A 26,453-nucleotide genomic window follows, 5' to 3' on the forward strand; every position below is an offset into this window, starting at 1 on the left:
ATAAGGGTGAGACTTCAGATTAACCAACGACTGCATATGAAGTGGCTGAGAGGCAAAAACCATGGCATTAATTGTCTCAGCCACTCAGTGACAAGGTGGCACGTGGCAAAAAGAGTGATATTAAAAAAGCCGCTGCGCCATGAACTTCTGTGATTTTTTTTTTTTTTTAGGTAGGTCCCTACCCATATCCTCTGAACATGCCAGCATATGGGGAGGAACTCCCTGATTCTTGGCTCTCTGCATGCTGGGACATTTAAAAGGTCTGTGTGTAGCCCAGCTGCATGTGTGCCCTTGGAATGTGCCAGGACACAGGGAGTCTGGGATTGGGGAATGGGTTTTGAACCCTGAGTGCTGGCAAGACAGTTGAGAGTTGTGGGAAGCACAGCATCAGGGACCTGTCTCTGATGCTGCACTTCCTGTGGTGCTCTTTGTTTTGGGTGTCTGGGGAGCCCTGGCCTGGGGACTGGGCCCCTGATCTTTGTGTGCTGGCAAGATGAAAGTGGGAAGTGTGGCATTGCAGATCAGTCCTCACTGCTGTGCTTCCCACACACCTTTTAAAGATCCCAGGGAGCCCAGGATCCAGCTACCTGTACTAGCAGATGCACAAAGAAGTTTGACAAATTTGATCCCAGATCCCAAAAATCTGGCATCCTGCCATGCACATCTGAAAGAAAGAAATATACCAAAGAAAACAAGTGAGATGCAGGGCATTTCCTAGAAAGAACGAATAGCCAGGAGTAATCTCTGGTTTAAAAGAGATCTCTGGTTTAGAAGTGCCTCTCTCAGAATCGTTAATTGTCAGAAAAATGCCCTCTACCACCATCTTTACAGCTATTATAAACAAAATGAAAAACAAGCTTTGGCAATGAAAAAAAATTCGGGGTTTTTCGGTTGTTGATTTTTCTTTAACAGAATGATGCAGTTAACCAATATAAACAGGACATTTCTAAGGAATCACTATGTTTATATATTAGTTTGTCAGGTTTTTTGATTCATCTCTTTACATCCCATTCAACCTTTGATTACAGGAAGGAAGAAAGAAATTCACCTGCAGTGATACAAAAAGTATTTGCATTACTGAAATGGTCATGATTAAAAAGCCACAATTACCCCACAATCTTTTTCTTCTTCCTGTGGTTGGTTTATAATGCAGAAGTCAAAATGCCACTGAATTAAAAGCTCTTTCTGCTTTATCTTTGGTGATTAAGAAAAACAATAATTTAGTATAATAGTGCACAGCCGCTATCAGCACTGAGGTAAATGTGATGGCATCCCTGGCTCAAGGGCAGCCTTTTCTCTTTGAGTCACTTAATTGGTTGTACAATCACTCATTTCCACAACACATTTTTAACTACTTTCACTGTATATATTCTCTTAAACAAAAAAATACTAGCTATAATGTTAAATTACACTAGTAATTTAACATTAAGTAAAATATAGGAATGGAATAATTTAAGCAATACTTAGCAACAGTCCAAAGAGAATGTTATTGGTTATAAACATAAAGAAAAACATTAAAATCACAAGCACGTTGTGATGACAATTAATGTTTTTAAAACCACCTTATGGAGCCAGTATAGGGTAAGGCAAACTGGTGTTCTAGTTTAGTCTTGGATGAGCCTAAACTGAACTTGGGTAAATTTTAGAAACCAAAAATGGTTCAAGTTCACCCAGCAGACAGAAGTCATATTAGGCACTTCAATTTCCATCTTGATTATTTCTAGGTGCCTCCATCTGTTTTCAGCACATACTCAGAAGTAGCAGTATTACATTTTGATCACTCAGGCACCTGGGCCATGTCTTAACATCCCTCACAGTGCAGTTTGGTGCTAGAGCAGCAACTATCTCTGCAAAAGGATGCAATCCATTGTGTAGGCTCACAGAAGTTCCAGTTTGGATCAACAGCACTAATTTAAGCTAAAAAAAGAGGGCAGTGGTGGTCACCCCTTGCTCAAGAACCTAGTACAGTAATTAGAAGACTATAGTTTTAGATCCTGTCATCCTGAAGGGATTTGAACCCCATTTCCTACATGTAGCAGGCTTGGGGCTCCAATCTCAGACTGACAACCGCAATAGTGAGATCCACCTACTGTGCTCTCTAGCCTTCATAGCCTTTCCTGTTTCCCATCTACCATACCTTTGGTATTAAATGGTATGATGGATTTGGGAAGCTGTCTTAGGGAGCTAGAGTAGTCCCTTTAGGTGCTTTCCCTCTTGGCATCGTCTCTCCAGGCTTCTCTGCCTGCAGAACAGCTTCTTCAGGGCACTGTTTCTCTAGGACATTTCCTTTTTAACACAGTCTTCAGGAATTCTTCACCTTCAGCACAGTTATCCAGGGTGTGCCTCTGCCTCAAAACAGTTCACAGGGCAAGCCCCCAAAGCAGTCCTCTAGGCTGTTCACCCTCAGCAAAGTTATTCAGGGCAGGCCCCTCTCTTGCCCCCTTATCATGTGAGTCCTCATAACTAGAGCACTCCGTGCCTCCCCGACCATAATCATTGCCTCCAGGCTCCCCCATAGCCACATCCATGCCTCACGGGTCTTACTCTAAGTTTATTTGCCATGTCTTCTTGCACTATACTGGCTCTAGTCCACTAGGCCCTTGACCCTTGCAGGGCTGCTCCATCACTGACTTTAGCCCCTCAGGTTCTTGACCCTTGCAGGACTCAAAGTGCAGAGTGCCCCTGAGGCATCTCTCTGTAGCCTCCAAACCTTCCATTTTTGGGTTTCTCCTCTAAACCCTCCTTTTTGGGTTTCTTCTCTACTAGCTGGCACCAGCCCACCAGTGCTAGCTGTCTCTGAGCCCACTTACAAGGCCACCCTTCACATTCTGGGATTCCTTCAGGACCCAGGCTTGTGGAGCCCTGCAATATACCCCCTTCTGACTATCTGCTCTGTAACCCCGTAACTGGGCCCAGGGGTTTTTCATTAGGTCCTGCAGCTCTGCCACAGGCACTACTTACACAGCTGTCTCTTGTTCAGTGCCCTGATTCGAAGCTCTCCGAACCGATTCGGAAAAGATTCGGAGAGCTTCGGAGATTTGGGCAGTCCCCACTTCCTGCTGCAGGGAGCTGGACCTGGACTCCATGCCGGTAAGTAGGAGGTGGGCAGGGGAGGGGAGGCTGGAGAAGGAGGGTGGGAACCATGGTGGTGGGCAGAGCCCACCAGGCCCCATCCCTTGCTTGCTCCCTGAGCCCCCCTTGCAGGAGCTGCTTTCCAGGCTGCCTGACAGCCATGTGTGTATACATGCACATGGCACCCCCTGCCTGACCATCTTACTTACACTCCCCCTAACTCCTTGCAGGCTGCAGCTATGCCAACCTGTAAAGAGCTCTTTGCAAAAGAGCAAAATCCACGTGTTTCTCTGTTTAAAACGAAAAAAATCCATGTTTTTCTCAGCTAAAGGGGACAATCTACATTTTTTTCCCCCATTTTTTTCCGTGGGAAATGGAAAACCCAGATCCCTGGTGATTAACTTGGGCACCCCTCAACTGTTCACACTTAGAAAAGACAGTTCTGAGAATCAGCATTTTACTTGGGTTGTTTACTGGTCCCCATAAGGTCCTGCTCTGAAGCACAAGAAGCCAGGATCTTGCCAGACAATGATAAATTTATATTTTAAAAAGGGCCAGATGCTTGACACCCTGCTAGTCAAACTGTTATGGGGGAGACAGTATATTGGATCATAGGTGCCAACTTTCATTTTTGCTAAGATAATGGACATGTGGAAAGTCTTATGGATTTCAGGTGACAGTGCTCTTCCCAAGGGGGGTCAGGGTTCTTGAGCCCCAACGTACGTGGCACCTCTGTATTGGATTAACCAATACACACATCTGAAAAGCTGGTAGTTTGGTAAACATGTACCCTGAAAGGACAAAAAATTACAGGCATAGTATGAAGGGATACTGTATGTTAACAGCCAGACAAGCAACAGTACTCACTCATGCCTGCCAAGAGAGAGAGCATGGCTTGGTTTTCAGTCTCCCTGGGCGCAATGGGGCTGAGGTCTGTTGGCTAAGCCTGACTGAGAAAAGCAAGCTGGCAAGGGAACTTTGAAGCCTTGATGGGAGGATCAGAATCGGGGATTGCATTCGGGGATACAGATTTCTAGGATATCTGACCAATTAAAACTTTCCCATTGCCATGGAAAATGGAATCCATCTCTTCTAAGCACATGACTAGACAAGGGTGTGATCTTTCTAGCTGGCTGAATTCCCTCTCATCAGAACAACAGATGAGCAAGACAGGTAGAGCTGAGGCATCACAGGCCAAGGGGTTGGCCCTGCAGAGAACCTTAGCTGATTCTCAGTGATCAAGCAGGAGATAGAAGAGAGGGGTTTGGGGCAGAAAGGCACCCAAAGGTGCCTTACCTGGAAGTGTGCCTCAAGGGTGCACCCAGCCTGCATCTGGGGCCAGGGGCTCATCACAGGCGAGGGTGTTTTTCAACATGTGAAAGAGGATATTTCCATACTTATTTTTTATGAACGATATTTTTTCAGTATTTCAGATGTTAAACAATAAGCCATTAATAAACAGTTTTCCATTTCAGCCTTGATTCTGTGTCAAGAGCTTGTCATTAATGTCAACAGCAGCAGGATTAAGCACTTGATCATAATAAGCATCTGGCTAAAAGAATGAAGTGGATAATTTAAAGGGAGAGCTGAACAAAAAGATCAGTGATAACAGGCACAATGAAGACACAAATGGATATTACAAAAATTATCTCAAGTTTTATGGTCTAAATATATAACTGTGTTCACAAAATGGGTAAATTCACATATAGCTGAAGACTATGGACATATTTAGGTATTTTGCATCACATCTTTCTATTTATGTAACACAATGGATAACAGTGTGCTACATCCTTATGTAATCACTTGTCTGCTAGACCAGAGCTTCTGAGATGCTATTACTTATAAAGTGTTACTTTAGCTATTGGCTACTGGAATACACTCTTTTAGCTCGGGTGATAAAATTCTGGTAGCATGGCACTCAAAATCTAGTGGCTCAAACTCTCCTGAGGATCCAAATGGCAGAAGAGAATTGTGCAAACACAATGCTAGAACTATTTAGGCTTTATTGTAAACTTTGTAAAACAGACCAAGAAACTTGTTAGTTCTCAATAAATAAATCCTTGATAATCCATCAAGACTTTTTAAATGGTGTTCGCTATATTTGGCTGGACAGTTCAAAAAGACTTTTACTATCCGTGCCACTTCAGAAGCCTCCTCATAGCTTTCTATGTACTACTTAAAACATTCCTATGTTCTAACATACATTCTATTGTCTATTAAACATATAATGCACAATGTTCATGGTGTTTTATGTCTCATTGCAAATATTTCCAGCAAGATATAAACATTCTTACTTGTTTAAGCTTTTTCAGATCTTCATCAAGTTCCAGGTTGTCCAGAATAACAGCAACAAACAAGCTGAGCAGAATCTGAAAAACAATTCAAAGGTTTGTTTTTTTTAATTTGTCTTACTTTTCTTAAAGAGCACAATTAAGTACTTTGAGTAAAATCTTGATTACTGAAATAAATGGGAGTTTTGCCATTGACATCAGTAGGGCCAGGATTTTACTCAATGGGTATATTCTATTTCTTTTCAGTTGTCTCAGTCACCCACATGGCATTTTTGGCACCTATGTGCCAGTAGGAAATCTCTTCCTGGACCTGTAACCCTGCTCTGTAGATGACACATGTACCTGGACACACATACCGGCAACAAAATAGAAAAGGAGGAAAAAGGGGACCCACTCAATAGATGAGAGGCATAGGCACTCACCTAGGAAACCAATGACCTGGATCCTAACATGATAAATATGCATAAAGCTGCCCATTGAAACGGTTGGGAGTCCTACGTGCACCTACTCAAGGCTGAGTATTGCATGAATAGGAGAGAGATGCATTTCACTGGGTAGAAAAGGACCATACTCCTTAGATGAGATGTATATCTTTTGGAATAATGGTGACAAAACTTACTGTGCTAAAAGTGTCCATATGGAGTGTTAGTGTGCCATAATTAGTGAACAATAAATTTGCACCTTAGCTTACTAAGTAGTAATTCCCCATTTACATAAACCTTTAGTAGAAAGAATCTCATGAACCTACAACATAAATATTATGCAGTTTCAGTAGTTCACTATGCATTGTGTTGACTGGCATGTGTGTTAACAATGGGCCATTGGAGCCCAAAATATGACTGATGCTAACTGAATTAGGAGATAAGTACAGGGTGACCAGTGTATGGGGGAATTGAACATAGACAATTCAACAAATTTCCCTACATCAGGAAAACACCAGTCCTGTAAATGTGTATGTACTTAACTTTACAGTTAACTGCAGTGATTTTAAAGGGACTGCTCATAGGTGTTAAGCACAGCCATAAGCAACTGCATAGGCACATAGTGGGTACATCCAAAAGGAAGTCCTAAATGACGGCACAGTAACAGCCCATACTGTACCGTGCTGGCCACACAGTTATTTTTAGCTACTACATTGCTGTAGCAGTGCGCTATAAGGAGAGAGCGCATCACTACAGCAACATAGCTGTGGCATCACGGTTTGTGACCACCAGTGCTATGTCACTGTAGCACATTGCTATGGCAATGTAGTGTCATGTGTAGATGTGCCCAGCCAGGCACCAGGGCAATAGCAACTTCTGGTTGCAGCTGCTTTTTTTGCCCTTCCAAGTCAGTGCCTATAGCAGCTGTCCTGTTCACCCTGCCCCAAACTGCACTACTGCACAATAAGCATTTCCATTATTAGGGGTGAGACTATACCATGAAGCTTCTTCCCTCCACAGTGAATACGCCATGAAACTGCCAGGGGGAAACTCTATTATTCTTCCTTGAGAACAGTATGAAAGATCTTGCAAAAGTGACTTGGGCACTTAAGAGCCTTTTTGCCTCCCCATGCACCTAAATATCTTTGTAAATCTGGCCTTTTCTGTTATCAACCTACATCCCATTTTCAAAAGTAACAAGCATCCAGGAACCTTAATTTCACTGACTTTCAGTGACACAGCTCTTCCAAATGGAACTTAGATTTATGTGACAAAGGCACTTCTGAAAAATAAGTAAATAAAATAAATATGCCTATGCACAGGGATATGAACTTTAAATTCCTTATCATATTGTCTAAACAATTTCTTAAATGTTTAGAAGGAGGAATGGCTGGACACAAATTTACTCTATCAGTATTTAACAGATTTTTCTGCAGCTGCTATGAAAAGCATGTTAAATATGCCAAATAATTAAACAGTACTTTATAACAGATTTTAGTGCAGAGATCACAGTGAAATGTTAAAGTGGCCTTTTAAAATGGTAAGGAAAGACAGAAATCGGATACAATGCATCATCACTGGCATGAAGTACTTTAATCATTACCAACTGTGAGTAAGATTTTTTTTCTGTCATCCTGTCAGAATGTTCCAATATGGTATTTTTCTTCTTCAGCCCTGACCATAATAGTACAGTACCAATTTACACTAGGAGAAATGCACTAGATCACAGTTCAGAACTTTATTCTTTCATATTTCTATATGTAATAAGTCAAAAAATCAAGATGTCCATTAACTCTCTTTTCACTTCACCATGAACCTTAGAGACCTTATCACAAAAGAACAGTTAAACCCAAATTTATTGTTTAACTGCTTTCATTCCCATCTGGATTAATAACAGTCTTCACTTCCAGCACAGTTTCTGTTTTTCAAGCTTCAATTTTTCTTCAGCTTTTAATGCAAAACCTATTAATTTCTTTCCAACTTCATACAGTCTCCTTTGCCAAGTGCATGCAATTATCACCTCTTAGTTCTAACACTCCCCCTTGTTCTGGCTGGTGAAAGTTATCATTTATTTCTTCATTTGATTTCTTTCTTTTATTTGCTTATTGCTGTTTATTCTTAGATCTCTTTGCTGTTTTCAGGATAAACCTGACCTTTTCCACATTCCATCACTGATCACAAGTATTTTTCATCATATTTTCTGCCTTGTCATTTTCTTTTAAAATACCATTTGTTTTTTATGATTTTTGCATCCATAGCCTGAGGAAAACCTGAGAAGTGAAGCACCACTGCCTGTCATTTCTTCTGTGTACTTTATTAATTGCAGGGCCCTTGTGTGATGATGCTGTCTATAGATGCACTATAGGAAACTCTAGTGGGAGGAGAAAGGACCACGAACAAATCTATGGGAGAAAACAAGGGCTTGGCTCTTGAATAGCAGATTTCCCAAAAGAGGGCTGGAGATGAGGCAAAGACACCCTGGGAGACATCTTTTCTTTGGGCAAAATGGCTAAATCTAAACAATCCTGGCTGACTCTTTTGAAAAGGCACTATTAGATGAGGAAAGACTGACACTGGGGAAAGAATATCTATCGCCCTATCAGGGAAAGGGGAGTCTGAGATGCATCAAACTCTCCTAGTCAGCTTAACAACAGTGTTATCTATCTATCTGTGTATGTGTGTGTATATAAATAAAAGCTGCTCTGGGAATCAAATGTATTTATAGGATGTAGGGAAACACAGTAAGTCAAATCATGCAGTCTATACATTAGACAAGGGGAAGGGAAAGGGCCACAAAGGGAATGAAGAAATGGGAAGTATGAATAAATATACCCAAGTGGTATGCTGGTAGTGCAAATATGTGATAAACAGAAGCAAAAACTAGTGGAATTAGGGTGTCTTCTGTAACCACTCCCAAGGCCCTAACTGTTTTACTATTTCTGCAGAACTCCTTTCCATTCTGCTTTTGATGTAGAAAGATGTAACCTTGGTCATTTAAAATACATACAAGGAAAGGTGTCTTTTTCAGCTCTAATCCATATTTCCATACAGATACAGGACTTGCTTTATTAATTGTTGTAGCTTTGTTATCTGATATGTTGCATCATATATTTCCCTTATGTTTGTTTCTGCAACATACAACAGAAAAGCATTATACTGAATTCTAATTAACAGTTTGTACCCTGAGGCTTTATATTTGTCTTCAGTTTAATTAGAGCTACAAAGAAAATACAATGACACTGAAGAAAGCATCTCTACATGATATGCACAAGCTTGTGTTGCACCCTCTGATCACCTGAACTTTGAGGACTCCTGGTAGTTAACAATTACAGTATTTCTGTTAGGATTGAGTCTTTGGCATGGAAAACCCCACACCAGAGAGCAAAGGTTAACTTTCACAGGTCATGAAGCCAAAGGCTAGATTTCATCACACAAAGAATTAATCCCAGTGCCATCAATAAGAATTTGAGAATGAACATAAGATTTAGCAAGCTGATTAAAATACACATCACAGGAAGTACTTCAGCAATTTAAAACAAAGCAATGAAAATGTGCAGGTCAGAACTTACCAATGTAGCAAAAAGATGATAAAGTATAAAGTAAATAGCAACTACTGGTGCCCACATATGTCCTACTGCATTCAGAGTTTGATCCATGACATCTACCCATCCTTCCTGTGTTAGGATCTGGAACATTGACATGAAAGCCTGGAAAAAAAAATAGCACATATGTTACAGGTGTAAATATTACATTATATTACTCTGTGGACCTGTGGCAGGGCATTGTTTGTGCCTGCCACTTCAAGACCTGGGGCCAAGCAGCCAGCAGGTGCTTAACTGCAGTGGCCATTTTAGAGCTCTGGCCACCCATATAAACAGGGCATTTTGCTGCTGGCTGGAGGTGCAGCAACATCACCTGGCTGTGAGGCTTTGTGGACCACTCTGGAGGTAAGGGCAGGGTAGGGGATGGTCAGGAGGCTCCTGGTCCTGGGCATGACCTAAAATTGCACCCTACTGGGAGCAGGTGGCCTGGTGGGGCTCTCAGTGGCGTGGGAGCCCCCAGGAAATGTCAGGCCATTTAACACCCCAGTGAAAGGTGGGTCAGGGTGCCTTAACCCCAGCTCCCACAACTGGGTGGGTTATCCCCTTGTAGGGTCTAGAAGGTGGACCCCAGCGAGAGAGTGGGGCCACAGACTCATAAACCTGTCTTGAAATACCCCAACTGGTCAATGCTGGGGTCAGGACCGGAAGGGTCGAAGAGCCAGGGGCTCACCATGAGGGACACCCAGAGTTGAAGGCCTGGGGTTCTGACTGGCCTGGAGGTGAGGCCAGGGTCAGTGTAGCCAAAGATCCGGGGGGACCACACCCATAAGGGGGAACAGCTCAGGGACCTATGCAGCCTAGAATGAAGGCGGAATAGGTCACCTGAATGGAGGGATCCAGGTGGGGTTCAAACACTCTGGGGCCCAGAGTGGGGCCAGTGATGTTGACAACAAAGGATGCCATCTGCGAGGTATGGGCTGAAGTGTAGGGGAAGTATGGAGCTACAGATAGCACCCCCTGGCATCGGGGCAAGAAATGGGCAGCCTCTTGCTTTTTAAGATCATTTAATTAACATCAAGGCATGGCGGACGAGAACGTGGGCAATTGGCTCAGAACAGGTTGGCAGGCCAAAGGTAAATCGGCCCTGAGAAGGCCCCCTGTTACAGGACCATTAGCTTAAAATTGTATAGAATAAGTTTAGCAAAGCAGAAAAGCCAGTTTATTTTTATTTTTATTTTGATAAGCAAAAGAAGGGATTTTAGGTTTGTGAATAAGTATTAGATACTTTCTCATGCTGAAACAGAAACAACTTCATATTTAATGGGACTGTAACCACCTGTAACTTGTAAACATAGTCTCAACTTTGTTAGTTATCATGTCTTCTCTCTTTGATGTCCTCTCTTGTGAATGAAAAATAAAGAACATGCTGTTTTGAGGATGTGGAAAGTTATTGTTACCAGCGTTTTAGTATCCTGTCAATTCATGCTTAGGTTGACTGTTTTTTTTAAATGCTGTTTCCTTGCATTTAAACATGTCTAGTAAAGCTATATAATTTAATGATAAAGTAGGATGTCATCTATGAAAGCTCATGCCTCTCTGAACCACCTCTCAGGTGCTACACTGCCTTGCTTTCTCCAAATCAGAGGAAGTGGTTCTTCCACTCCATTCAGCATTTCTAAGGCCTGGCCTGAAGTAATGTGTCCAGTATTCAGTGCTGCATTTCAAGAAAGACATAAACTGGAAGTTCAGTGGACAGCAAACTAAAAAAAAAGAAAGATCAGAGGTCTAGGAAACAGACTTGTGAGAAGACATTGGAAAAATTGGGATTACTTGGCTTGGAGAAGAGAAAACAGTCTTCAAATACATAAAGGGCAGTTATAAAGAGGATAGTGATAAGTTCTCAGTGGCTGTAGGTGACAGACAAGGAGCAATGGTCTTAAATAATAACAAGGGACATCTAGGTTGCATATTATAAAGAACTTTCTCACTACAGAAGTGGTCAGGCTACACTGAAAGATTATAGAATCTCCACCCATAACTCTACCTTGGATATTTTCAAAAGCAGATTAGACAGACTGGGAAAGTTTACATGAGGATGAGGGTACACACTGGGCACATCTACACCTGCAATTAATGAACCTGAATATTCTGTGCAGAAAATTCAGGCTCGTTAAAGCACGCCCCGGAGCACATCTACATGTGTGCCCCAATCAGGAGTAAATTCGGCCCAAGAGGAACAGCACAGTCCTACCCTGCTCTGCCCCCCTGTAGCAGCCAGGGGGAGCTCCAAGCTCTCATGTGCTAACCCTGTGTTGGCAGGGGGCAAGGGGACTTAGTCCTGAACTCTGGAGGGTGGGGAGAAGCTGTCCCAGCTTGATGGGGAGCTCCATCCCAACCAGAGGGAGATTGGGATGCGTGGGAAGATGGGGGAGCTCTCCTGGCTGGGCGGGGAGCTGCCACCCTGCCCCACGGAGATCGGGTCCTGTCTTGAACTCCATGTGGCTGGGACAGCTGTCCTGGCTTCTGGGCAGCTGCCTTCTTGCCCTGTGGAGATTGGGACCCGATATCCATGTGGCTGGCAGGCAGTGTCTCGCCAAGCTTGGACAGCTCTCCCAGCCCCCTGTGGCCCCTGCTGCCTATGCTGACCAGGAACAATTTGCTTCTGGCCAGCATCTACATGTATGGTATGGTGCATGTGTTAATGTGCCATTTTCTAGTACCTGTTTCTACATGTACTAGAAAATAGCTCATCAGACTAATATACGGCACAGTAATTTCTGAGCACGTGTACAAGGTGATACTTTACTGTGCATTAGATTAGTATAATGTGCAGCACAATGTCTTGTGTAGAAGCACCCACTAAGTGCCAGATCTATTTTATCTATTAGGCATAAAAATGCCTTAAGTAACTAAATGTGATTCTATTTCACCCTGCTCAAAGCCCTGAAGAATAGTTAATATAAAAGGCTATATTTGTAGTTCCCACTATCTCTCATGTTCTGCACTAGATTCTGACCAAGGTCAAAACAAACTGCTAAGAAAAATCAGACTTCAGGTGCTATGGAAAAAGCAGAAAATGTAAAAGGCACTGTCTGATTTTGAAAGACAACTTGGCCCAGAGAATACTTGGACTCCCAATACATGTACAAGCACATGCACCAAACCCACCATGAGGAAACAACTGGAGTCCCAAGATGGCAGCCTCAACCCAAGTGCAACTGTTACTGATATGAATATAGTGTATGAACCGTTCAGTATCTATGAAACAACTAATGGTGCGAGGTGGCCTTGCCCAGTGCCACTCTTCCCCCGTAGCTTTATCTAAGCTGCTCTTACTGAAACAAAAGGTGGAAAACACTATATTAAAATTAATCAGACTACTTTAATCTCCTAAATATCTCTCTGTATGTGACTATATATCTTACAATTGATGAAACATTTCAGCCATTTTCAATGATATATTAATCATTTTAGAATCTTATAGTTTTTCTTAAAGAAAGAAAGGAATTATATTTTAATTCTCTGCTAAGGCCCTTCTCTACACAGCCCTTCAAACCATCTGCACTTACAACTGGCCACAGGCTCTACACTGAGAACCTTGGCCTGGCCCCTCTCTCGGCCCACTCTTATCTTGGGCCTCTGATCCCCTTCAGTAGACCTTGGGCCCCCCTCCATAGACCTGGGCCGTATGCTTTTTCTGTCGGGGTGTGCCCCCCTAGCCTTTCCCCTCCACAGGGTACCCACAAGGCAGTGGGGGCTGAGGCTTTCCAATGCCCCACTGGAGTGGCACATGTGTAGCATTGCCTGGAGACTGCCCTGCCACAGACAGCCCCACCACACTTATACTGGAAAATATTAGTTTTAAGAAAAAATAAGCCAGTGCACAATGATTTTGTGTTCTGCACCCAACATTCTTTCTTTCAGAGCAAGATATTTTTAGTTGAAAGGTACATTTCCCACCGTTAATGTTAAAATGAATTTGAAATACAACTATTTAGCTGACAGAATGAACAGCTGTGAAAATGAGACTTAGAGATTTATGCAAATGTAGGACTTCTGAATTAATTCATGTTACAGAAGACTGACAATTTCTTTGGGTATTCATGCTCTATTACTTAATTAGCTGTTTTGGTGATGGAAGGCAAACTATGTTTTTTTTTATAAAGTGGAAGATCAGGGATATGGTCACTGAAAATATGCTAGCAAAAGTAAGAATTCTGTACATGTAATTGGTAATTTCCCACAGAAGATTATAACACAAGGGGCTAGAATCATGGTTTTAAAAATAATCTAGGGTTTACTTACAAAGTACTCACTTAGAGAGATGTTTCATTTAAAATAATGGGAAAATCCCAATGGCCTTATTCAGAAGCAGTCCCATTGAAATCTATGGGATAACTTCTGTGAGTGACTTGAGCATAACTTGCAGCCTACTGTGTATAAAGCTTCTGCCCCTCCTTTGCACTTCTTTTTTGCTTTATTTACACATTGGGTGCACCTACACATGTGCTTTACTGAAGATATGACTAATTAGCTCCGTAGTAAAACATCACCATCTGCACGTGTACCCATATTATGGTGCAGTAAATTCATTAACTTCATTGTAGGATAGTACAGTCTGGGACAAGTGCTATTCTATGGTGGACTAATTTAAGCCATCTCAATGCAGTGACCAGGGCTGGCTGGTACATGAGGATGATACAGTGTAGGGGCTGCCTCCTGTTTTGTGCCCCAGTCTGCTCCTCTCCATAACCTGGAGCCCAGGGCTTACCCCCTTGAGCCTGCTGCCAGCCTGGAGAGACTTCTTCATAAACTCATCAGCCATGTTCAAATGAGCAGGGGTGTGCGCTTGCAGCAGTGTAAATTTGTGCCCAGGGCTGTTCCTAGTCAGGGGGAGGAATCGGGGTGACCGCCCCGGGCCTGTGCTTTGGGGGGCCCCGTGGAGCTGAGTGGAGCAGCAGTGGTGCAGAGCAGCAGCTCCATGTCCAGCTGCTTGATACCCCTCCCCTTCCCCCCCCCCGCTGCTGCTGCTGCTGCTGCTGGTGGCAGCAGCTTCTTTGGGTCTGGGTCCCATGGGATTGGAGTGGGGGTAGGGCCCCGCATGGGCTACTTTGTCCTGGGCCCCGCACCCTGCTCAGGTCATCTCTGTTCGTGTTGCTATTTTGTGGTGCAGCACACCCCACTTGTACATGTGCTTTGTTCCATGACACGCTGTCCTGCTGTGGGCAAACTGCCCTTGCCCAGCTCCTCCTGGCAGCCACATTTCTACTGCTCCATAGGCCCCGACTGCTCCTATATGCTGGCAGGAGCTGGGCAAGGGCAGTGTTACAGTATGGCCAGAGTATCTCACTGAAGGACCAAGCCTCTATTTATTCCGGCCCATGTTATTTCTCATGTTCTGTGTCCCCTTTTTCCTGTTTTTTTTTTTTTTTGTGTTTTGTTACTGGGAAATACCAGTAGTAATTTTTGTAGCTGCACTACAAATTTGCAGAGTAGGGCATATTTTAATGTTCCACACATGCAGTTTGTGGTGCCACAAGCCTCTTTGTGCCTGCATGTGCATACACAGTCATAAGATTAAATGAAAACACATGATTCACTAATTCCAACCCTTGCACTGATGCAGGATACACTAGTTCTAAGCCATTCCTACAAAATGCTTATCTAGCCTCTTCTTGAAAGCTTCTAATGCAGCCCCAATTTGTACTGCATGAATCACATTGTTGCTTGGAGTCCTGCCTCAGCTCCAGGAATGTTATTCTAATTCCACTGAAGTCAAGAAGATTTCAGTGGGGTCAGGATCTCAATTTTGACTCATTTTAAATAAAAGTCCTCTTTTCCTTAGTATTTGTTTTGTAGGAGCAGCCAATATTTCTCCTGAAGATTCTAGAGAAGTTTATGCCCAAACTTAACTCCTCCTTTAGATGTGTATGTAGCATTTATGAGGCTCAAATTAAGTGTGCAAGTGGCACCAGGGGACACTTATGGGTTTTTTAGGTCCTATTCTCAAATGTGCCACTCAACTGGTTTGAGCATGATCAGAAGGGATCCACTCTGGCCAAGTTGCCTTTCAAAATGCTCTGTTGTGATCCTATTACACCTGGCAAAATGCAGAAAACTCGCAATGAGCAACTTTTTGGTGAAAAAGGGCAGTTCTCCTGCCTTTTAGTCTAATAGCCTAGTGATTAGGACATGTGCCCAGAAAATAGGAGACACAGGTTCTAGAGCTACCTCAGCTAGAGAGAGTTTGCACGCGCACCTTCTCCTTCCCAGGATAATGCCCTATCAGGATAGGGCCTAGGAAAGCTAAGAACTGTCCCTAACCCTTTCTTTTGCAATGGGCAGCCAAGAGAGGGCCTGCTATAGCTCTAAAAGGGAGGGCATCCTGGATTCAGCCCCTATTCCTGTCCTTATATCCACTGCTATCTATATATTTTGTCCAATGACTATTTTATGTTATGTGAATTGAGGGCAGTAGGAATGGGAGGCAGAAACCAGGGCAGCCTGCATTCCAGATGTGTGCCCAGCTCATTGAGCCACAGTGGCATGCTGCCTTGAAAGCTGTATCCTTCTGGCCCTGCATATCTTCCTCTTGTGAAGTGACCATGGTACCCTTTTTATTGTGTATTGCATCTTTAAACTTCTGAGTACTCTACGAGGTGCCTAATGTTCCTTGAACATCTCCTGCTTTTCTCTTATCTATACCAGTGGGCCCAACCTTTTTGGCAGGTGAGTCACAAGTTAACGCCACACCCTATCTAAGTGCCACTCTGATTCCTGTATGCTGCCCGATCTGCTGCTCTGCTTTTTGCTCTCTGCCTTATCAGCTGTTCTGCTGCCTGTCTTCTCCACAACCTGTGATGTGCCACACATAGAGGTTGCCTGGGCCACTTGTGGCATATGTGCCATAGGTTGGTCACACCTGATCTAGATCTAACTTCCTCCTTTTGTTTCCCTTAGGGCTTAGAAGAGGATGTTAGAGAAGACACATATACAGAATTACTAGTGTTCTGATGTTGTTGTCCTTAAACCAAAATCAAGGTCATAACGTGATAGAAAGAAACAAAACACTTTAAGAGAGGTGTGTTTTTCAGTGGAGTTTGCTTTGTTCAGGTTGTTACAGATGATGTTGTTCAAATGGAACATTTGATCAGTGGGGGAGGGATTCTCCCACTACAGCTGCTGGATGTTGTTGCACCTGAGACAGTCTCTTAATCGGCCAGATGAAGCATTGCTTTAGGTAGCTTAAAAAAAGCTCTGGACACCTGTACTGAAGCAAAAGGTACATGTCTTCACTACCATTAGGGGAGCTCTAGATTTTTAACTGTTTTTGAAATAGCAGACCAAACCATGAGCTGACTTAAATACCAGGTAATGCTAACGATATAACCAGTTGTACTGTATGGGGTATAAACAAAGACAGACTTTGCCACAGTAAATCTATACAAGAAACTGTTTTTGCTTTGCTATTTAATTCATCTTGGATGATGGTTTCTAAAATTACAAGGCTGATGGGTCTGTTAAAACCTATAAAATATGTATCTACATTTTTTCACTCAGTATTAAAGTCAGTCCATCTGAAAAGTTGCAATGGTCAAAAGAATAGCAAAATTTGTAGCCATAGCAACATTGAGCTTGTGCCTCTTGACTGTTGTCAGGTAACCATGTAAAAACATGCAATTTATAGGCATTAGTGAAAGGAGGAGGTCTACTTGTTCCAAAACCCATACTGTGCTTCCCTGTATAGTATTTATGGTTTAGAACTGATTTTATTTTTAGTCTGCTGTTCCAATGTTTAAGGCATGTTAGTGCACAGGCTTAAAATTTAGCTTGTAGTGCCATCATTTTTATAAATGTACCATTCCTCAGCATCTAGAAAGTGGCAGAAACCATCTCCAGCAACTTATGCCTACTGTTTTAGACTTTCTTTTGCGGCTGGGCATAGCCCAACAAGCCCAATAATAACTTTGCTTATATAGTTACCCAGAGCCCTCGTTCCTTCTCTGCTTGTGAATCCTTTCTTTCAAGCACAAATTAAAAATAGTGCATGCCAGGAATGTGAAACAGAATAGTTACATTATCTCTCACACTTTGCTGCTCTGAATTTGATTCCACCATCCTTATTCAGAGACAACAACGGATCACTTCTGTCAATGGGAGTCTCCCAACCTTAGCAAGTAAGACATGTTTTAAGAGGTAATTGCCAGGTCAGTTTTAGCCCCATACTGAATTTTCTTTAAAGTAAATTTTCACTGAGCCTACTGACAGAATAAGAGCTTTTCAATTAGCAAGCTACAAACACACATTACCAGCTATATTTTTCAAATTCTTATGAGCCTTAATTGACTCCAAGTATTCTTTTTTGGAATGTTATTCTTTTAAGTTAAACTCTCAGGTAAAATGTATCTCCATTGACACTCAACTTATGGATAATCATTCAAAGGGAATATTTTCTTTCCTCTTAGGTAGCATACAAAAGTACCTATATATCTTTGCCAGACATTAATATAATTAAAGAAATTCATATTGAGATCTGATCCAGTTTAAAATGTCCACATTAAATGTTTAAAACATATCTTGATATAGGTTGACAATATTGGGTTAAGCTTGATCTTTCAGCAACATTATATCAGTTCAGTTAGTTAAATCTATAGGTTACTTTGAATCTATCTTATCTTGATTATGTGAGTATAATTCTCTTAGGGATTTTCAACCATTTTCATAAACAGCAAGTTAAATGCAAATCAGAAATCCAGTACACAGAAGTTTCAATCCTTTCCAGGTTAGAATTCAAGGCTTAGCTAAAGTTGTACATTGGGTCTGACCGTATAACTAGTGCCATTATAATCTAAATTAGACAGAGGCCTGACTTTTTAAAAATGTACCTATTAGCATTCTCTTCTCTTTTTCCAGTATTTCAGAAGGAAACCTTATTACATTCTTCACAATCCTTATAACTCTTACTGCCCAGAATAGAAATTGCAGAATAACTTTATTCCGTTTGGGGTAGATTTTTTTTTTTTTGCTTCGTTTTTTATAGCTAATATCCCATATCTGTAATTCAGGTCAATCATTACAAATTGTTGCTTAGCAATTTTGTTTATTAACTGCATGACTCTTGAGGCAGCGTTATTCATTTTGGTTTAATTGTTCCATCCAATGCACTTCCACTAAAACAGATTGTGAAACCAATATAGGATGACTGAAACCAATAAATTGAGACTGGAATCAATCCATGTACACTATATCTAATATACTATTAAAGAAATTGTAACATTTTCATTCAAAGCAGTGTTTCACTAAATACATTATGTCCAATTTCCACTGATTTTTTTCAGTGTCTCATTTTGATTTGATATCACATCCATAAATATCCATTAAATATGCCCAAAAGTTAGATGTGTGTTTTGGCAATGCAGGCAGACTGTATCACCCTGTACAAATAAGTGTTCCTATGCAAATTTGAAGTAACCATTTTTCATATCCAGGTATATGTTTTTATAAGACACTGTTCATACCCAATTGTATACACACCCTGGCCCTTGCAGTCTTGACCACTGTTAGACCCATATGCTTTACTGTGTTATCATCAGCCCAAAAACTGCATTTCTTCCATACCCCACACCCTCAAATAAGTCATGCAGTTGGAAGAAAGAATGTAGAAAAAATAGATTTTTTTCCAGGATTGTGGCTAACTGTGTGACATAAAGTAAGTCCTTTTGAAAACAGGGGACGCATAAACACATTAAATTAATTCACAAAAAGAAACACTACTGCATATCACATCAGAGTTTATTGCTCCTGAGTGTGCCATTTGAACATATGCCTGGGACTGCAGCAAATTCAGCCAGGGCATAGAGCCTACAGCTGGCAGGGGGCCCCAGGAGTCAGTCTGCCAGCCCAGGGATGCTCCAACCTGGCTCAATGTACTGCAGAGGAGTTGGCTGTGGCATGATAGTGCTCCAGTGCAGGGCTAGCCAGCAGGCAGCCCCCACACTGAAGCACTCATGCCCCCAGTAAGCCCCATCAGTGTCTACACATGCACTGCTGTGCATGAAAAAACTCCACAGCAGGACGGTACCTGTATTTACAACTACAAACTGGCTGCAGAGTTTATAAGTTTCCTGTGACCTAATAGGGCCACATCTATAAATGCCAAGATGTGTACTAAGGAGCTAATTGGGCAACTCTGCAGTAAACTTCTTCAACAGTGAGCGCATCTTCTTCTTCCTCTGCCACTTTTTGCTGTTCCATTTCAATGAGGTCCACATTAGTTAGTTCTTCAGAATGTGATGCCAGCAATTCATTAACATCCTCTGGTGCAAGGTCTAAGTTGAGCTCTTTGCCCATTTCAACAACATTTTTGGTCACCTCTTCAACAGTGTCTGTAAAGCCTTGGAAGTTGGACACAAACTCAGAACACAATTTTCTCCAAACACCATTCAAATTTGATAGTTGCACTTCATTCCATGCCTCACCAATTTTCTTAACTGCATGGTAAACATTGCCCTTCCAGAATTCCTTCAGATTTGGTCCACCTTTCTTCTTAATTGCCCTGATAACCTGGGCAAATGTGCACATAAGAGGATGCAATTAGCTCCTGGTCCATGGGTTGAAACAGTAAGGTGGTGTTAGGAGGCAGAAACACCACTTTGATGTCAGGATGCATGTCATCAAGGATGGTTGGATGACCAAGAGCACTGTTGAGAATTAACAATCCTTTAAATGCAAGATTGTCCTTGCTGCAATAATCCCTGACACTTGGCACAAACTGATGATTAAACCAATCCTCAAAGATGTTCTTACTGACCCACGCCTTAGGACTGGATTTCCATATCACTGGGAGAAATGCCTTGGAATATCCCTTGAAAGCTCTGGGATTTTCTGAACATTACACAAGTAAACGTTTAAGTTTAAAGTCAACTGCAGAACTGGCACCAAGCAAAAGAGCGAGCCTATCTTTAGTAGCTTTATACCCGGGCATGGATTTCTCCTCTTTGGTAACATAGGTTCTCAATGGCAGTTTTTTCCCCAAAAGAGCCTTATTTCGCCAACATTAAAAACTTGCTGAGCACAATACCCACTCTCTTCAATGATTTAAGCAAATGTCTCAGGAAAAGCATGAGCTGCCTCATCAGCACTGGTAGCTTCACCTGAGACCCTGATGTTATGTAAATTGGCTCTGGCTTTTAAAATGCATAACCCACCCTCTACTTGTATTACAAGGCTCAGAATTAGAACTCTACCTCCCCCTGTTGTTTCTTTAGATCATCATAAAGACTCCTAGCCACTTCCTGAATTATGCCTAAACTCACAGGAACATGGCGTTGACTTTGATCCTCTAGCCAAATGATTAACAGTTTCTCAACCTGAGCAATAAGTCCAATATGCTGCTTAGTTATCACAGTTGACTGCATAGGAGCAGGGCCCTTAACATGTTCCCGAATTCTTACCTTGTCTTTAGACATCCCCATGGTAGTCATTCAGGGAATATCCAAAACTACTGATTTCAGTTGACATCCCTCCGTTTTTTGGACCTCTTAATTTTTTCCATTTTTGTTTCCACAGTAATTGCTCTATGTTTCTTAGAAACATCACTTGTACCAGATTTACAATTTTCTTCCATTTTTATGGGCAAAAACCACTGCATTTTAAGAAAAAGTCTGGGAACACAAAGATCCACTGCACAAAAATGACATCATAACAGCAACTGGGCGTCTTGAGTCAGAGAGATGGGTGGCATGGCAGATTGGCGCAGGGAGATGGGTGGCACAGCAAACTTGTTCGCTGGCATGGTATTGCATTGGATTCAGCACTGTAAAGTTGAAACCGACGTTGGAAAGTCATAACAGAGAATCAGCTTATAAACATCCTAAGTGCCGTTTGTCATAACTCAAATGTTGTAATGTCAAGGACTGCCTGTACTCTGGCTCAAACTGAGCTGGAGATATATTCAGTTACATTAATTGTAAGTGTAGACGTGCCCACAGAGAAGCAACAACTATCTTGGCAGCAGTATAGCACAGTATTCTAATGATTCTGTTCTTCCCTGCTTCCCACTTGTGACCTGTCATGCACTCCAATTTTGGAGGTTGACTTTTGGGGGAAAGGTGCATGTGGTATGAGAGTAAATATGATATATTGCGTGTCTCAGCCACAGAGACAAAGATAAACAGTCTAACTCAAACTACCCCTCACTATTATGAGAGATTTAAAAAATGAAAGCTACAGAATGAAGGCCACACCCTTGTTTTATCTTCTCAAAAGATGATCAAATTCCTTCACAGTGAAAACTAGGTTAGACAGAAAGATACAACTGCAATAAAATAACAAGTATACTTGCCCTTGGGAAAGTTGTAAATCTATCCAGTTCTTCCACAAAGCAGAACATCTGCAAACTAATTGCTGACATTACAATTAAAAGGCTTGCGGTGAATACAACCAAACTCCCAAGTTTTTTTCCAGGTCCAAATATCTTGTACACAAAATCCTCCAAAGCAGGAGAAATCTTTATAAGTCGAACCACCCTAAGGACCTGAAAAGAGAGAGAAAATACAATTGTGTTAGTTTTTGTGACTATATCATTAATCAGTCAAATTTCATAGCTTTATAGATGTTAATGCCAAATGAAATTATTATGATTATCTCTCTACTCTGACCTACATGATTGCAGGACAGTACCACAGAGCTTTGCCCAGTAATTGCTGAATCAAAAAAATAGCTGCTGCTTGAGTACAACTTTTAAATTAATATTCACTCTCCATTTAAAGATAATGGATAGAGAATCCAATGTATAAGTAAGTAAGTTGTTCCAGTAGTTGATTACTTTCACTGGTAAACAGTTATTTTACCAGGTACCCTTATTTTAAGTATGACTCTAGTCTAAGTTATGTAGACTATTTATTCAATTTTCTTCCTAATGCCTATATTTGCTTGATAAGATTTAGCTAATTTCCTTGGTATCCCATATTAGTAGTGTCCATCCACAATCTTTTAAAGGCCCATTGGATCAGTACAGATATCTGCATCTTCAGAGAATATATTTGAAGCAATAGGATGTGTATCCATGCCGAGAGCTGCCAACAGCATCATCATAGATGCTTCACTTAATCAGTAATTGAAGACAAAATTTAATCCTGAATTTCAGTGCAAAGTACTAAAGGTAAACTGTTAAGTTAGCTAATTAAATGTTCATGTGATTCATAAAATCAAAGGAAAAAAGGACTGAAGGGACCTCAAGAGATTATTTATCCAAACTCCTTTCTCAAAGCTGGATCATCCCTCTCTAAACCATCTCATCCAAGTATTTGTATAACTTTGTTTAATATAGCAAACACTATTTATATAAATTCTCAACATGGGAGAAAATATTTTTCATGAGATTTTACAATATATCACTCTCTCTCGCATTATCGCAATTATTAGTATTGCTGTTGAAATAGGGCCCTTTGTGCTAGGTTCTGTATAAAAAGATGGTGCCTGTTCCAAAAGAGTTTCCAGTATGAATGCATACGTATTAATCATGCCTTGTAAATGCTGCAAGTTCTTCACATCTCAGTTGCAGGGATTTCAGGATCAGCTACACGACAGAGCTATTTATTTCCAGTATTAGATGAGATCCAGTATTAAGTTCCTGGAGTCATTTTTGACTGCCCCATTTCTATGGCAAGTTGTGTGATACATGAGAATGTAAAGTGTTATTTTTTAAATTATTTTGCGCAGTCTATCCCCATATTTATTTTGTAACAGCAACACCTGCCCACAAAGCTGAGGCTTGATTACTTAATTCTTGCTGAGGAGTATTTTTCTATAGCTTGTACCTTTCACAGAATGCAGAGCAGCATGTGCTCGCTGTTTTGAGATGCTGTGATCATATAATATATAACCCCATGTTCTTTATATTAGCTACCTAAAATTCAGTAGTTGAGTTTAGTCTGGAATTGTTGATATTGTAAAGCACAGTTCCAACCTGAAGAATGATTATGTGAAAATGAAACTTTCTCATCCAAGAAAAGTCGCAGAGTAAAATTCTAGCCCCATGGAAACCACTGTAAGTTTTGCTATTTACTTTAATGGGCTCAGGATTTCACTCCCCAGTTGGCATTCTAAGTCTTGTGTTTCATTTACTATATTTACTCAAATATAAGACAGTGCCCAAATAATTAGGTTCTATACCTGAAAAAATATTTTAAAAATGATCATTTTTTCATATATAACCTAATAACCTAGTTATTGAAGGTTTGCCTTGAATATGTCCCCTTCCCACTCCTACAGCAGTGAAAATAATCAGGAGAGATTAGGTCACCCCTTTGCACTCTTTCCCTCCACAACTTCTGCTCCCTGCAGCCCCTTCACTCACCGCTTTACTATCAGGCCTTGCTCTCCATGGAAGTGAGGGGCAAATCTGAAAACACTGACTTTGTAATAAACATGCCAGTAATAATTTAGTTTATCCAGAATTGATGCATTGTACTTTTTTTGAAACTGCTGCAAGTTTTAGTAAACTTACTTCTAAGAAACACTTTTATGCCAACTTATATAAAGTACAAACTGGGGTCATCTACACAAGATGTTTACTGTGGAGTAGACTAATTAGTGGGGCAGTAAACATTTTGCATCTACATGTGTGGCCCTATTAGACTGCAGAAAACTTCTAAATACAAGTACTATCTTGCTGCAGAGGTTTTTACTCTGCACGTGTAGATGCTGGTGGGGCTTGCTGGGGCATGAGGGTGCTTCGGTGCAGGGGCCACATGCCAGCCAGCCACACAATGGAGCACCCTTGTGCCCCAGCCATCCCCTTTGCAGCATGTTGAGCCAGGCTGGAGTAATCACTGGGCTGGCAGGCTGACCCCTTGGTCCCCCTGCCACTTGGAGCTGCTCTGACCTGGCTCACTGTGCTGTGGTCCCAGGCACATGTATAAACATAGTGCCTGGGAGCTTCTTTATTGCTTCACCTTAACAGCATGTGTTGACACATCCACTATGCATAATATTAGTTCAAAACCAAAAGGCTCATGATTTACTATATAGTTTACTGGGCTGTGCCAGTGTCAACAGTGTTCCAAGTCATGGTAACTGCAATGGGTGTCCCCAGGTATCCAAAGAGATCAGTGCCCCCTCCCGTTTAGTGCAGTCTGCCCTGCTCTTGCCTGCCACACCGTTGATGTAAAATGAATAGATGTAAGGCGGGAAACTGCCCCATTTGCAGCCCTGATGAACTGGGCCAAACACACAGCTCCGAACTGTCCCTACACCGTGTTCCATGCCTCGCAGATGGCATCGTTTTGTCTGTGCTCCCCCAGCCCCTTACTGGACCACACTTGGCATTTGACCCATTCGCTGGGCCTTGACCTCCTGGCCCCTCACTGGACTACTCTCCCAGCCCCTTACTGGGCTGCCCTCTGCCCTCTCACTAGGCCACATGCACTCCAACCCCTCACTGGGCCACACTTCATACTTTGTAAGCCTAGTGGACCTTGGCCCCTTCCTGGGCCTTTTGCCCCTCAGACCTCAGGTCCCTCCTGGTGGACCTTGGCCCCAGGCCTTTCCCCTCTATGAGGTGACTCACAAGGCAGTGAGGGCTGAAGCCTTCCACCCCCCATCCTTGCCTTTCACTGGGGAGGCACAGGTATGGCATTTCCAGGGGGCCCCCCGCCACAGGCTCTCCCAACACACTAACCACACAAACTAACCCAAGCAGGGTACAATTTCAGATCTTACCCAGAACCAAAGGAATCTATTTCATCCTCATAGTTCCTACCTTAACCCCAGTTGTTAAAGAAACCGCAGTCTTCAGGCTGCACAATGTTATTCCAACAGCTCCCCAGATGTAACTTCCAGCCCTGCTCCCAGGGTCTGGGCTTATACTCTGTCTTCCCAGCCCTCCTCCAATCAGGTGGCCCTCTGCAGTCAGGTGACTACCTAATGGGGCCTGAGCCCACCTGCCAGCTGCTCCACAGCCTTTCTGATGATCTTAAAGTGGCAGGCACAACCAGTGCACTGCCATACTGAACCCACAGCTCAGCACTGCTCAGTAAGTGTGTGTACTCCCAATATACCCCCGAAAGGATCCATGTGCTAATTACCCCTGTCCCTCCCCCCCATGAATGGAACCAGATATTCTTGTCAAGAGGCCTGAAATCCTCCAAAAATGTGGCAACCTGGTCCAGCTCCACTTCATGGGGCAATCATAAGCAACAGATGGAGAAAGGGAGCAACAGAGGGATTCTGGGTGAACTGCTTGGGGCTGTATTGTGTGATGTTTGCCAGGCATTTAAGACTGGTAAAGAAACAGGAAATATTGGAAATGAGAAACAAAGGCACAGCTCAGCTGAGGAAGTGAAGAAGTAGTAAAAATGTATGTAATGCAGTGGCTCATCATGACTTGGAAAAGGGTCGGCCTTGGGGGGTACTGCACTTAATGGACACTATCTTATTCAGATAGGCTGCACTGGTTTATCTTTGGCCTTTTAGCTAAGCTCAAGTATTTCTGGTATCAAAGAGAGGTTGTAATGGGTAGTTCTGGCCCGCCCAGTGCTAGTTCCCTGTGGAGGGAATACCCACTCTTTATTTGTAAGGGCCGAAAAAAAAAAGGGTTCCCATCAACATGTTCATCCAAAGTGGGCTGTGTGTTTTGTAGTAAGGCTTAGTGTTCACTGCATTTAATTAGCTTCATAGTTGGTTTCCATTACTGAGCACATGCTACTTTTGGCAGCAGTTTACTGATAGATAATGTATTTAATGAGGCGCTCTTGTATGCAAATGTAAGATGAAGAGCTTTTTTCCCATATGCTAACTGGTGGGAAAAACTCCTGTCGTATATTTGAGTAAATATAGTAACTGTCTTACCTACTGTTTTTTTCTTCCCTATCTAAAGAGATCTAATTGACCTTTAAGTAGCACATTAATCTTTATTGGTACTATTTTGCTGTTTCATCTGTTTTCATTAGGAGACAAATTAGACCTACTAAATTTGCACTGTAATGACATTCTTGTTTTCTATGCTACTGGCTAATGCATAATTTATTTTAAGTAACTTTAAATGATGTGATGTACAGTATTTTGGATGAAATCTACAAAGATTTTTTCACAGCAATTCAAATCTAAAACTGAAACAAGAACCA

The 26,453-nt window shown here is 42.0% G+C and overlaps 1 protein-coding gene across 3 annotated transcripts in view; it reads right to left on the reverse strand.

Moving 5' to 3' along the window:
* The window catches only part of NALCN (sodium leak channel, non-selective), a 564,495-nt gene that overhangs the window by 226,733 nt on the left and 311,309 nt on the right, over nt 1–26,453 (reverse strand). For all 3 annotated transcript variants that reach the window (XM_019524286.1, XM_019524284.1, XM_019524285.1), the window contains 3 exons: nt 21,671–21,862; nt 9,355–9,492; nt 5,367–5,441 (listed from right to left, as the gene is read on the reverse strand). In XM_019524286.1, the coding sequence (XP_019379831.1) occupies nt 5,367–5,441; nt 9,355–9,492; nt 21,671–21,862 (405 nt within the window). The remainder of the gene's footprint in view (nt 1–5,366; nt 5,442–9,354; nt 9,493–21,670; nt 21,863–26,453) is intronic.

Source organism: Gavialis gangeticus, unplaced genomic scaffold (assembly GCF_001723915.1).
Source record: "Gavialis gangeticus isolate Ggan-Ray unplaced genomic scaffold, GavGan_comp1, whole genome shotgun sequence".
Lineage (NCBI taxonomy): Eukaryota > Metazoa > Chordata > Crocodylia > Gavialidae > Gavialis > Gavialis gangeticus.